At 47.3% G+C, this 14,117-nt stretch overlaps 3 protein-coding genes across 3 annotated transcripts; 2 read left to right on the top strand and 1 right to left on the bottom strand.

The window, feature by feature from the left end:
• Positions 1-4,643: 4,643 nt before the first annotated feature.
• Positions 4,644-7,082, bottom strand: N7471_013861 (grainyhead-like protein; the record flags this gene model as incomplete). Its single annotated transcript, XM_057286579.1, has 5 exons — positions 4,644-4,957; positions 5,015-6,204; positions 6,272-6,805; positions 6,872-6,994; positions 7,069-7,082. 5 exons carry the CDS (start codon positions 7,080-7,082, stop codon positions 4,644-4,646), a joined length of 2,175 nt encoding a protein of 724 aa, XP_057129058.1.
• A 14-nt stretch (positions 7,083-7,096) lies between these two features.
• Positions 7,097-7,282, top strand: N7471_013860 (uncharacterized protein; the record flags this gene model as incomplete). The annotated part of the gene is made up of 1 exon (XM_057286578.1): positions 7,097-7,282. One exon carries the CDS (start codon positions 7,097-7,099, stop codon positions 7,280-7,282), a length of 186 nt encoding a protein of 61 aa, XP_057129057.1.
• A 4,607-nt stretch (positions 7,283-11,889) lies between these two features.
• On the top strand, positions 11,890-13,897 carry N7471_013859 (F-box protein; the record flags this gene model as incomplete). Its single annotated transcript, XM_057286577.1, has 4 exons — positions 11,890-11,937; positions 11,988-12,418; positions 12,476-13,316; positions 13,382-13,897. 4 exons carry the CDS (start codon positions 11,890-11,892, stop codon positions 13,895-13,897), a joined length of 1,836 nt encoding a protein of 611 aa, XP_057129056.1.
• Between the last annotated feature and the right edge of the window lie 220 nt (positions 13,898-14,117).

Genomic DNA, 14,117 nt, shown 5'->3' with positions numbered 1-14,117 from the left:
TTGTCCAGGAAATTGGAAGTATAGTTCAAAACATGCCTGAGTTTGATCGGGTGGAATTTGTCAATCGGCATGACGACATTCAAAACACTCCACTCGACTATGCTATCACGACCTCGTCTTCGACTATTGCAAATATGCTTATTAGCGCTGGGGCTAGAATCGACGATACAGATCGCCTAGGGTATACTCCGCTCATGAACGCGTGTCATCTTGGACGAGACGAAGTCGTCCACTGCCTGGTTGATCGCGGAGCTGACATACGAGCCACAAACAGCTTCAACCTCTCGGTCTTGGAATGTATAGTGATTGGTGCAAGCCAAACGAAGGAGGCACTGTTGCAGCGTATATGCCCCCATGCTACCCAGGTGCAACTGAACAGAGCACTTTGGCTCGCAGTCAATGACAAGAAAGAGCTTGTGGGTATTCTGCTCAGATTTGGCGCAGACGGCCAATACGCTGGTATCCTAGAAGAGGACGATTGGTACGATGCAGAAAGAAACGGGCATCCAAGATCAACCACACATAGACCGGTTGAAGCAAGCATACCATTGTCCCGACGTCATTTAAACCCAAGTATGGCCAGTGGTTTTATGTCGAGGGAACCGGATTTTCTCGCCGATTTGAACCCTATCATGCATAGTGAAGCCAGTACTGACGATGATGGGATCGTGGACGGCTTTGGGACTTTTCGGCGATCACCGATATTTATCTTCCGGTACGGTCCAGACTTTGCGGCTAAGTTCAGCGCAAAGTATGCAGACGGCCATGATATCAACGATAGAGAAAATGTTTCAAGTTTTGATGTTCGAATCACTCAACTGAGGGATTCCAACGACCGCGGAAGGCATTGGCGGTATTCAAAAGATAATGTTCTCGGAATTTGCGCAGTTGCATTCGAGGAGAGAAAATCCCCAGACAAAGTCTATAAGCTACGAAGAGGCGTCTGGGTTAAAATCAAGTGGAGAAATATCATGACGGTAGATCAGGGATTACTTCAAGGAAATTGTTCCTGGATACCCAGAGATGACTTTACTCGTTTGTGTGGCAGCAAGAATTTGGCAGAAAGCAAACTCAGGGAAGGCTGGAAGAGGCAGGAGGAACGCTACATCAACTGGAAACATAGAGATGAACCTCAAGCGCTCCATGCCAGACGATTGCCTGCCCCGTTTCCCTGGGACTTGACGTGAACGGCAGCTACCTCGGCCCCAGGTTGGTGACCAAAAGCAATACGGAGATTAAGCTTCACGAGTATTCGAACTGACAATTTTGTTATTCGTTGGTCGCGGCCAGGCTTTCAATTGCCCAAGGATCTAAGCGCCAATTATTGGTGGGCTGGTTTCGTTGTGAGGAGCAATCAAATTAGCGAGTCTTACTAGCGCTATGTTTCTAGTATATATGGTGGTAAAGGCAAATGAACATGGTTATACACACTAAGAGAGCTACAAGTAAATCAGAGTCCTTGTCAACCTCCCTACGCCAACGTGCCTGAGACAGTTGCTTTGTCTCGCATATCAGAACCGTAATGTAGGATCTGAATGAGGGCTGCTATAGAGGTCGACTCCCTGCTTGGTTCGGTATTAGGCTATCATTAGTGTGCAACTGTGATGGTCCGTGATGGTCCGTGATGGGGATGGGTGTCGACCAATCGCATCCTAACGCCCCTCTGTCAGAACTCGCAACAAGGCTAGCAGCGCTAAATTTCATAACTATGACTTGAAGGGTCGTCCATATGCGGTTTGCACAGGATCAATTGATCCGACATTTTCTCCTTTAGAGAGGGCGCGGCTTGTTGTAAATTAACGACAATCAATTTCTAACGTGTGCGCTGTTCTCGCAGGCTAGGCAGCTTGATAAATTCTAGCAGATTATTACTGGACAAAATTGATGACGCACGCTACTAGGTCACTATCGCTCCGCCTGAGAATCTTCTTCGGATGCTATTGATGAGCCACGTGACAGGCGGAAGCAGGAATGAGTCTTCGCCTTTATCCGCCAGATCCTGCTCCAGATCATCTGTCGGTGGGCTTTCCAAAATCACTGTGTCTGCCTGGCTGTTTTCGTCGTCCTCAGAGCGCTCGTCAACACTCATCTCGGCTGAACCCCACTCGTCATCGCTGATCGGTTCAGGCCTTTCTGCCTCTACTTCGAACTCCTCCCATTCTTCGTCACTTGCCGTGTCACGTTCCACTTGGCTGATCAGTTGCTTCCCTGATTCGGATCCCTCCGAGTACGCATACATCACCAGGTCTCGCATGGCCGACTCATCCAGAGATCCCCCACGAGTATAATATATATTTTGTGCAACGGTGAAAAGTCGTTCCGCGCCAGCTCCTGTAGCCGGAATGGAGAGTAGATCTCGAGCCAGCCGAGTGAGAACAGGCCATTCGCGTTGATGGTCTTTCCAGTAAGCGCTTGGCGAGATATTGACAACCCCTGTTGTGTGTCAGTAGTCAACGTACAAAATACTGAGCAGTTTTTCAGACCTTCGCGGAGATATTGATCAACTTCATCTTGCCCACTCCTTGAACTACCCACCAGACCAGCTAGTGGGTGCAGAAGCCGGTCGAGTCCCAACAACTGCGGAGAGCAAGACAGTCCATTCACGCAAGACAAGCTCGTGGGCATTTCCGGTCGGTACTGTAGGTGAAAGATCCTCAGGTACTCGATGTAGCGTTCGGAACGGCCCAAGCCTTGCGATGATGTGGCCTCGTCGAACGCGGACACCTTATATTGGGGAGCAACGAAAGTTCCAGGGCCATACATGACCCCAAAGTTTTGAAATGTCTTTTCGTAGACTTCTCCAAATTCCATCTTCATGATAAGCGACGCCTCAAGTAATTCGCGCTTCCACGGAGCTGATTTTCTTCTCAATATCTGGATTGACTCGTCGAGATGCTCCATTAGTATCTTGAACACGAAACAGACCTTGTGGACTGTCACCTCTTTCGAGGCCAGGAGGGCCGTAGTGAAATGGATGAACGGCATTGTCAGCTGCACAAGGTAGTCGACCTTGCGCCAATCCGTATTCGTTAATTTGTACGGACAATTCTCGCTCTCTTGGCAGTATTGGTCGATAAATCTTCGCAGTCTGCCGGCTCGCTTCAACATCAGAAAGACCGAGTTCCATCGGGTGTTCTCATCATCTAACGGCAAAAGACGAATCCGTGCAGGCTGGAGACATAAGAACTCGTCGCGCTTCCGAGGGGTCTCGTTGACAAATTTTGCAAATGATCGAATCTGCAAAATGCAAGGGTCAGATTTTTTTCTAGTCAAGAGGATGGAGAGCATTCACCTTTTCCAAAACATGCGTTATTTCGTTGCCATCTGATCGGTCGGTCCAACCATTGACGTGTGATATTGCTCGCACATTCTCAACCCTTTCCCCTTCTGGGGAGCTTGTGATGTTTTCGATATACCGCCGAAGACAGAGCTGAATGGCCTGCACTGTTCCAGGAACCCCAACAAAGCACTGCCAAGAGCTGATACCACCAGAAGAAGTGAGTTTCTCTTGTAATGATAGCACCAGTTTCTCGTCGACCCTATAGTCGATTGTCACGCTGAATATCCGACTAAGCAGCCCTTTATTCATGATCAGTCCAAGTATTTGATCACCGGGGTCAGTCCCTGTCTCGGGCCTGCAAAGTAGTTCGAATCCAAGCAGCACCTCTCGGTAGCTCCACTTTTTGTCAAAGTAATACGCAGTAATAGCCATGAAATCCTGCCCGAGTGGACTTTTCCAACAGCACAAAGCAAGCGATACTTTGGAATCGCCGGGCAGATCCTGCAGCTGTGACTCTTCGTAGGTGGTTACCATGTCGTGCATATGCTGGCGGAGTTGCTTTGATGAGGGAATATCCAAAACTTGAGGTCCGGCATAGACTAGATCCAACAATTCTCGGAATGTGGGTTCTTCCGTGAGCTCAAAAGAAAGGTTTGCAGACGTGATTGTCCGCAGAAGCTGATATTCGAGCTGTGCCTTGGTAAATCTGCTCCTCGTGGGCGAGAAGCTCGCACGGGCCGCCTGGATTGGGCCTGGTGTAACAGCAGAAAGGGACACCGTCTCCTTGCTTCTGCGACAAGAGTTGGATTTCAGGTGCTTACCCATTGTGCTTGTTCCATGGGATTTGTGATGTGGGTGATGTGGGTGATTAAGCGGCGTGAGGCAAGACCGGCAAACTACCTTGGGTCGACCAGACCTGAGCTCTGCCACCTGGTCAAAGTGCTTCCACACCTTGGAGGAACGCGATTCAACCGACCATCTGAATTTGTATTTTCCATTTTGGGTCAGCTGTTGTCCATAGTCGGTCTCCAGCCACCACGATAAAAATTCGTTCTCTTGGGCGGTGTCGAAGAGCACCCAATCTCGGCGGTCGGGTGCAAACCGCGTGAGTTTCGCCGTGGGGCTTCTGGGCCGGTCTTCCAGCATTACGACGCTTGAGGGGCCAGTGAATGGCTTTGAGTCGTAAATTAGGTTAGAATCCTTGACTGGCTCAGGCGATGACATACCGAAGGCTGCAGACCAGAGTGAAGAGACCACAGTGGCCAGCGAGGTGAGATGAGGCGAGTTGAAAAGAAGATTTACTTTTGCATTATGTTCGAATTTGAGAGGCCGGGCATGGCCTTGAGATGTAGGCGATGCGGTTTTAATAGGTTAATTTGATCTCCATGGGAGACCCGGGTGTGCCAGAAGCACTGCCATTGGGACCTGGTGTTTCGGAGATGTCGACGATCATGTCTTGACCCTCTGGAAGATGGCGGACCACATCATCATCAACTATGACTCGCATGTCTTTCTCATGGGTATGCATGATATTTGAGATTCGCATCGGATCGATGTGATATTTCTCAGAAATTTGCCTCACGAGGTCTCGAACAGTGCGTTCTGTCAAATAAATTGCACGGTAGTAGTCCTCTGAGCGCTTCGAATTTACAGTGAATCGAATATAAAAGCATGCAACTGCGAAGAGAATTAGCAAGGATAATAACGATCGGGTTGTGCTCGAAAAAAGCTTACTCGGCTTGGGAGGGCGTTCCGCCGGAGGTCGGTAGGTTGAGTCTACACCCATGGCCTCTATGAATCCTCTTGAGACCTGGTCGCCAGAAGGAATTCTCTGGATGGTGGTCGGGCGATCTTCTAATCTGAGTGCTTGGGTAGGCGGCGAATTCGAAGAAGAGGTATTGCTGTTGGGCGGCGAAGGCATCATTGACTCCAATTCACGTGTGCTTGAACGGCTCATATTCCCATACTGGGGGGAATCGCCATCACTTGATAGCCGAATGGGATATAGGTCGGGATCATCGATTTTTTCACCGCGCAAGCCGAAATTGCTCACTGCGCGAGTAGATGAGAACATATCTTGCATCATAGACAACTTGGCTTGAAGATCATCCTCCAAGGAGACTTTCTCTGGAGGAGCATCTTCCGAGTCTATCGACCAAGTTCGCTTGTGGCTCGAAGGCTTCATAGGATTGTCGGATCCCTTTGCGGTAGCAGAAACATTGTTTCCACGCTTGCGCTTCGCAAATCCACCACCCATTTCTGCCTGGGAGACTTGCTGCTTAAGTTTATCGATGGTCTTCTTGACATGCGCAACGTCATTGGACAGCTTCCGCTCAGCGCCGTGATCTCGGAAAAGCTTTACTTTGCAGTAAGACAGCTCTGTATCGCGCGATACACCTGTCTCCTCACCTGGAGATAAAAGCTCGGTTTTGGCGCACAGTCTGACAGGAATTCCCTTCACACCTTTTGAGTGGCTGAAATCCGTGGAAAGGAAATTGAACCGAACAGGAATGTTGCAATACGATACGCCGGTCGCTGGGTTGGCGGTCCACGTGACGCAGAAGCCGTCGACTGACATACTCTCGACTTGCACCCGTCGATTCCTGTGTGCATCACTGCCACCTTGTAATGGATCCACATATTCAACAGCTAATAATTTTCCGCCCCGTTGATGGGCTTCTGTGGTACCTCGGCCTTCCTTCCATAGTTGCCAACATGTTGACGGTTTCGTTCGTTGTTCTCGCTCTTCGAAGGAAACGCGGACAAATGTTCTATATCGAATCGGTTCGTGGTTGACCATTGGTGGGCTCATATCGATAACTGAGATATTGTATGCTTGGCCCTTATTGAGATAGGTTACAGGAATTTCACTCAGGTTCTTCACCATGGCGGTTGGTGCCCGTAGAGAAACATTGAAGCGGAATCTAGAATGTGATAGAACGCGGTTAGCATTGAACAGATATTCACTTTTTATCAAATCATTTAACTCACTGTTCGCCCTTGGCATAGGACATGTCACCACCAATTTGAGCCGAAAATTCCGTCGAGGCCGTCACGTTGGATGCTGTTTCGACATTTACATCATTTAGAGCAGAGTCATCGGGAGTATCATCCATGGCGTCATATCCGGTGTTGCGGTGCATGAATGCGCTTAGTGCATATGACGGTTGCTGTGTGTATTGGTTCACGTCATGGACTGGATTTATGAACTGCGGGTGGATGGGCTCAAAGCCATTGCTATGGTGGTTTTGTATAGCTGGCATGTCCGCCAGCGGGGTCATCAAGTGCATCCCTGTTGGAGTATGCAAATTGCCAGCCTTATTATGGAACACTGCACCCATTCCAGAAGAAGTTGCAGTATAAAAGCCTGAATGCTGGTTGACAAGAGGCATCATTGAATATGAAGCGGATTCCATCCATGAGGGCGTCAACCCCAGGTCTTGCATATTTCGGGGAGTGCGGACGTTGGTGATGGGGAACTTGAGATCATGATTCTCCATTTTCACATCGTTGTTCTCGGCCATTCTATGAGCAAGAAATGTTTTATCAGTTCTAATCCCTGCCTTTCCCCTGGATACATGATGTACATACCTTGGGGCTATCGAAGGTTCACCCCTCACATTGCGCGGGCTCTCGCTGCGCCGAGGGACAATATCTGAGAATGCTTGCTGGAAGCGACTGATGAACTCACCATCCGGCTTCTGGGCGTTGTTCCTGTTGAGCAGAAAGAATATAAAGTTAGAGATCAAACCATTATACTATTGATGGATTAAGCGTAAAAAACTCACCGGCTGTTGAACATTATTTATTTTATCAATGCTTCGCTTGACCCGGGAGAGTGAAGGCAAGAAACAAAATTTGGCCGGTAACACTGCCAGTAGGGTTGGATGGGATGTGCTGTCTGGTATTCGTTTCGAAACGTGGATTATCGAAATTGGGGAGCGTTCGGATCTCGTACTACGCAGTCTTGGAAAGTTTGAGATTGTGCGAAGCCTCAAGTGAAAGGGTCTATAAGGAATTTCCTGAAGGAATGCGCAAATAACTAGATCGGTGTTGAAATGAAGTACGCCAGAAACGGAAGATCGGACTAGTCAAAAGGGTGAAGGTAGATAAAGTATAAGTCCAAGACAATTTGCAAAAATAATAAAGGAGTATATTTCCTTCCAAGGTTTTTATAAGGGATTAGGAGAAACTATGTATAATTGTAGAGACGAGGGGTGAAAGGAGGGGAGATGACGATGTTATAAGGGAGGGGAGAATGGGAAGTAATAGTAAGGATGGCACGGTCAATGAAGCCCTCCAATGAAAGACATAAAAGAGATGCCCACAAAACCGTCACTGAGCCACAGTGGACTTTTAGCAAAAAAAGGGGGGCCATTGAATGTGGATGATATTAAGAGTCGTGATCAGGAGGAAAGCTTGTTGCCACCTGGGAGAAACTGATAAGGACAGGAAGAACAGGGGGGCCACTTTTGTGGTAAGAGGCGTTTTCTTTTTTCTTTTTTCTCTTTCTTTTTTCTTCAAAAAAATCTCCCGATATGGTCGAACTACGAATAAATTCTTCAAATATATTGGCCGAATAACTTGATTGGTAAACAAGCGAAATGAATTATGGAGAAAGATTTGAAAAAGGCAATTCCCGTGTTACCGAGAACCGTGCAGGTATAGTGGGGAAAACAAAAGCGAAAGCGAAATGTAAATTTACATACAATGTATGGAGAATTGTATCAGATTTCGATCCCTTGCGCTTTATTTTATATAACTCAACATAAGACGGAGTATACAACATACATATATATACATATGTTTATCTTGTTCTTCTTTTCATTCCGTTCAACCAGGGAACATTTCATATTCAGCATCGTGTCCATGCTATATGATATATAAGTTTTTCCAATGGAATCCATTGGCTGGACCGCGGGGATCTGTCACTTGAATCAGTTGGGTGTTGCCTAAAACATTTAATTTTATGTTGATGATCTCATCTTCGGTCTCTTGCGGCTCAAGGGGACCGACCCATGTATGGATGCTGTGGCTTAGTTGGTAAGTGGTTACTCTCATAGTGCATCGAAACTACGGCTACTAGTGTCTATTATATATTCCAATTATATAGTCCAAAGTTATAACTAAATTTACTTATCAACATGATTCAAACAGCCATCACTTGTGTGATTTATACTGGGGCGGTATGGAATGTAAGGCATGATGTGACGCCGACACAATAAAATACAGCCGCATACCATGTAAAAACAATGCCATTCAAACACAGCTCATTGCTGGAAGGACCACCCGCCAGTAATATTGCTCAATTTACCCTTGAATGATCGGCAGAGCACGTGCTGTAAATATATTTACCATAACTGGCTGGTAGGTACTTTATACATGGATACATGTACATTGAGCACAAGGGGTCTAAAGTTCAGATCGCCGACCTTGGCCCTTCTCTCAGTCGACTCTGTGCATCAGGTCATGTGCTGATGTGTCTACCCGATACAAAGCCCAAGCCACAATGGGCTTATACCACCGTGTGTCTCGGCATTCGAACACCGTGAAAGAATAGCCTCCTTGTGGATTGAATTTCTGGGGTCCAAGGGGTGATTCTCACTGTCCTCGGTTCGCATCTCGCGTCCTTTCAGTCCTGGAACTCCAAAAGACCCGAGGAATGCTGGTGGTTTTGTCTTGCTTCATGACAGGTGAGCCATAAATTCGCAGACGGCCAGATTGTTAGTCCAGGTCTGCGGGCAAGGAGAAGGTGAGGCAATAACGTTGGCCATATCAGCTACGAACCGAGAAAAGGGGACGGTCTGGTCCCGAGGCACAGCCAAGCCAACTAAAAACCCACAAGCTAAGAATCACCGACCGATACGGTCCTACCTGATCCTGACGAACTGAGGGAGTGGTCAAATACGACTAGGACCCTTTGGGACAGGCTTATTCATCGTTCACCCAATTCCCCTAGTATTTGTACGGTATTCCGGGCAGATTCGGAAGTACGGTGTTGTAACACGCCGAAGCTTATTTGTATAGACCCCTGAGATCGTTCAACCGACCTTGAACACACAATCAATCATCTGATTCTATTGGACATGTTCAGTACTAGCCAGTACATCAATTCCTCATCCTGACAGATCCTACTCCGCGCTGCTGAGCCGTTCGACGTATACGAGCGAGCGGGAAGGGACCAATCGGACATACCCGACGCTTCATCGAGGGCGGTGTCATAAATGCTGTGGTGTCTTTGGACAGATTCTGGTAGACTTGATGCCTAAGCACGCTTTTTTCTATCCAAGCCCGAGCAACATGTGCAAAGACCATTTGCCCCAGATGTCACTGCATCTGCAGGTTAGTCAAGCCGAACGCGTGTATCATTTTCTCACTGAAATCGTTTTCTAACATATCGCGCGCAAGCAGCTCCTTGCCAGGAAATTGCCGAGTTCTCTACATCCCCTACGTCGACTGTCCTTGAGCATCAAGTATATATTTGTCAAACTCACCGCGCCCTGGGCGACATTTGGCATATCACTGTTTAAGCAGATCCTTTGTGAAGGTGGCATTGATGTACGTAACAGCCCCACCAAGAGCCATCCTGCTGTGCGACCTCTTTGACTATCTACGACAACCTATACTGAAATTTCTACCCCTAATCAGCGCTCATGCCATGTTTGCCTTTGGAGGAATGGTTTAGGGCCATGCCTGCTGCGATTACAGGCCAACTAAAGTACCACTTGCGCGGATATGACCCCGCGACGGTCCGTCGTAAATGATGGCGGAGATTTCTTTACCAGGTCTGTTCAAGATGGCGCTTGCTAGACCCCGATCGGCTTTAACGGTGTGTTCTCGGTAGCACAGCATGCTTGATCGCATGAAGTCGGGTACTAGCCCCAAAAAACAATGGCCGTTGCTTTGAGCGCAATAGTGGATGCTGATAAATGGGAGATGGGCAGGCGATATAGATCGTAGTTACCGACGGGATTATTCACAAGGTTGCGGCGGCTCCCATATGTAGAAAAATCCGATCGGAGACCCTTGATTGCATGCCTGCATTCTGTCCAAGGCTCGCAATAACCTGGTTGTTTTGGTGGCAAAGCTACTTTCACTTGCGATCGCTCTAGAATGTAGGTATCCTAATGTAGAATGGGTTTGGGTGCATTGCAATCGCCGACTGAAGCGATAGATTTGACTGCGCAAGGAGCAGAGTCTATCGCATCAAGATGTTTATAGAGCCAACAAATTGTATTTCGAGCGGCTCCTCATCAAATGCTTCTACACCTGGTAGGTCTGAAGTTGAGGGTATTGCCTGATTATAGCTGAACCAATGGAGAGAAATCCGGTGTTTGCATTTGACCAGCTCAATCGAAATGGAGGCTGTATGCAAACTTCACTGAGTGATTAACAGGGGACAAGAAATGACGCAGAATTGAAACAATGAAATTGATACATCTGTCATGTGGGTGGGACTGCAAAGAAAGGGCTCGCGCTACGTCCGTGAGACGTTGCCCACCACGCACCCAGTATTTCAAAGGAGCTGGCTGGAAATCTGAAGAAACCATCCGGAACTTGATAGAAAGCGACGACCTTTGTAAAGAAAGTCCAACTGTAGCACGTCATTCCATTGGTATTAATTTCCCACCGTGTCTAGTGCCACTAGTTGACATGCATATCCGACCGTGTAATCGTCGTGGGAGAGAGGAGTCAGTCCTACTTGCTCGATGCTGTTCCATAATGAACTTTGTAACAATTGGATTATTGATGCAAAATGGCTGGTTGGTTAACTCGCAGGGAGTACAGGGAAAACAAAAATGTCATAAACCGCAGTTTGTGGAATGGAATGCCAGAGTTTGGTTAGGAGTGGGTGGGGGCTGAGAGGGGGAGGATGGACACAGATGAGTCATGAGTCAAGGCTAGTGAAGGCCCGTGCAGGACTGAGGGTTCCCGCAAAACAGAGAAGGCAGGCAAGAGGTTTTTTTTTACGTGACTTCTCCGTAATTTTCTTCTGATACAGCATCTAAATCGTTCATGAAGCCTCGATAAATGGAATGGCAAGATAAACTTTTCTCAGGATACCCAGCAAGGGCACAATTCTAACGAAGGGAGCCCATTTTCCCCTTAATTTGGCTTGATTGCATGATAACAACCTAATAGTGTCAACGCATTCAGAGCGCGAACATGAACGACCAAAATTCAATAGCCAGTTTCCATGAATGGGTATAGAGTGAATGTTGATAGGTAGCGTTCATTTATGGGCCACCTTAAGCCTTATTTGTCAAACCATTAGCCAGATGTATGACAACACACAGTTCCAAAACTACTGGTAGATTTGAAACCACAACAGTAAGAAAACTATTGGCAGGTTCTCTAGACACAGTTTCAAAACTACCTGCGATGGCCTACCTACAGCTTCCGTCAGAAATTCCTATTGGATGCTCTCCTGCACAGTCCTTTTGTAGCACGTAGCCCCATTGAAATATTTCAACACTAGGCTGAACGAGGATAGGGTTCAGGGGGTCATGGGCGACGTGAAAGGCGCCTAAAAACAATTATACCATCCCCCAACGCTTGTCAAACCCCAAAAAATATCAGGCCAACGTCTATCTGTTATTATTGCCAAAATGCTGGACAGACTCCCCCTAGAAATTTTGCAAATGGTTGTGCACCATGTAAGATCTTGAAACCCTTCGCAAGGTCTGACATATCTGACAGTTAACAGGTGCCAAGCACCAAGGACCTCGTGCTTTTGTCTGAGGTATCTAAACAGCTGCATCGGATCATTTTGCCCTTTCTCTGCGCCAAAGTGGTCATTTCAGTACCCGAGCATCACTTAGACCAGGTGACGATTAGTCCCATGAAAACCTATTTCAAGGAAGACGGATCCAGAGATACCTTCAATAGCCTTGAATTCTTGAAAAATGTGCAACTGGTCGCTCCATTAAATGACCTCAGAAGGAACAGGTGCTACCGGGGCGAAGTCCCACTCCTACCAGTCGAATATGATGACTCTCTCGGCGACGAGGAAGAATTTGACGTGTGGGAAGAAGAGAAAAACAGACGACGTCCTCATGACGTGATGATGACTAATCTTGCCAATGTCGTGAAAGAACTTCTCTCTCATATCCCAAAAAATACTTTGAGAGGCTTTTCGTATGCTCTTTGTCACCACTCGTTCAACACAATAACTGTCGTGCTAATAATCCATAGTTGGAATCTGGGATGCTGCGTTCCTGACCAAATCTTTGGTGAAGAAGGTTTTCTGAATTTCGACCAGAATGCAATCCAAGATCTGTCACTGACTACTGACGGGTCATGTCCAAGTCCGGAATGGGAGCATCTCGAGGGTCTCTCTGACCTCCGGCACCTGCGACGTTTGTCGTGGAAAGGTCTAAATCCCAATCATAGCCAAATACTTCTTCGTCACACCCTGATGGCGAATTGTGCACATCTCGAATGTCTAGAACTGGAGCCGATCGGGTGTGGAGAAGCTTACGTGCACGTTGAAGAAATCATTGGCGACACTGATGTACTTAGGGATGCATTCCATTTCAATAATCTCCGACATCTGTCTTTGACTAAAGTTGCGCTCGCTGCGCCATGTGCACGAATGGCAACTACATTTTGCATAGAGCAATTGCAGTCATTGAGATTGCGTGATTGTGACCAAACACTGGAGTTTCTTGAGGGACTTACGGAATCGTCTCTCATCATCAAACTACGGTCGTTTGAGGTTGCCATCGACGAGGAAGCGTATCTTCAAACTTATTACGAAGACAACAAACCACATCCGATCGAATCGTTCCTGCTGTCTTTTCAGGGCCTTGAAGAACTGTCGATTTCAATTTCAAACACGTTCCACCCGGTAAACCCTATCACTGACCCTATCTGCCACCATCGAGACACACTAAGACGGTTGGTATATCACGAAGAGGGGAATGAGGTTCACAGGGAAAGTGAAGGCCCGCTTGCATGGAAACTTTTCATCAACCGCATAGTTGAGGGAATGGATTTGGAGTGCATTGGATTCTTCTTGTCTCCTTCTCTTTTGGTACGGCTTGCTTTCCCTAGGTTACATTATATTGTTTGTCTATTCTAACACAGCCTTCTTTTCAGATACCGAGGCCTGAAAGAAGCATCGCGGCTCAAACAATTAAGCTTTTCCATTTTAGGGAACCTGGATGTGTGCCATACACCAACGCTCTGTTTGAGTTTGCGAACTGGGCATTTGGTCCACATGGTCTTCATAATCTCTTGGTCATTGCACATGGTGACTTTTCGCATGGTACTCGGTTTGAGCGGACTCAGATCCTTATGGGCCGTAATTGTGAGCAATCCAGCGGACATTTTCGGGTCATATCTCGCGATCAGCGCGACGAATGGCTCAATCGGATTGATGGCGCACATGAGATGTTGTGTGTCTGTCCACAGGAGGTTACCTTGGGCGTCGGGCGTAATTTGTGGGACATGGACATGGAGGTGAATTCGGACACGGAGGAGGATTCGGACATGGAGGAGGATTCAGACATGGAGGAGGATTCAGACATGGAGGAGGATTCAGACATGGAGGAGGATTCAGACATGGAGGTAGATTATGTCGAGATAGATACCGATAGTTCAAACTCGGATTAATAAAAAACAGTATTGTGTTTTTTTTGTTTGCCTTTGACTATAATACCGAACCTCAACATACGGCGATGTCGGAAATAATATTTTGCAACTCATCGCCTTCCCAGGCTGAATGGTCGTACCGGACTCAGTGGTCCTCTCGATGAGGACATGCGTTATGAGTGGACCCAACGATTACATTGCACCAGAGACACCTGCCACCTTGGGACTGAGAATGCTCAAA

The sequence above is a fragment of the Penicillium samsonianum genome, assembly GCF_028829775.1.
Source record: "Penicillium samsonianum strain IBT 33392 chromosome Unknown utg000010l_segment0_segment0, whole genome shotgun sequence".
Lineage (NCBI taxonomy): Eukaryota > Fungi > Ascomycota > Eurotiomycetes > Eurotiales > Aspergillaceae > Penicillium > Penicillium samsonianum.
This window is presented reverse-complemented; position numbering and strand designations above follow the sequence as displayed.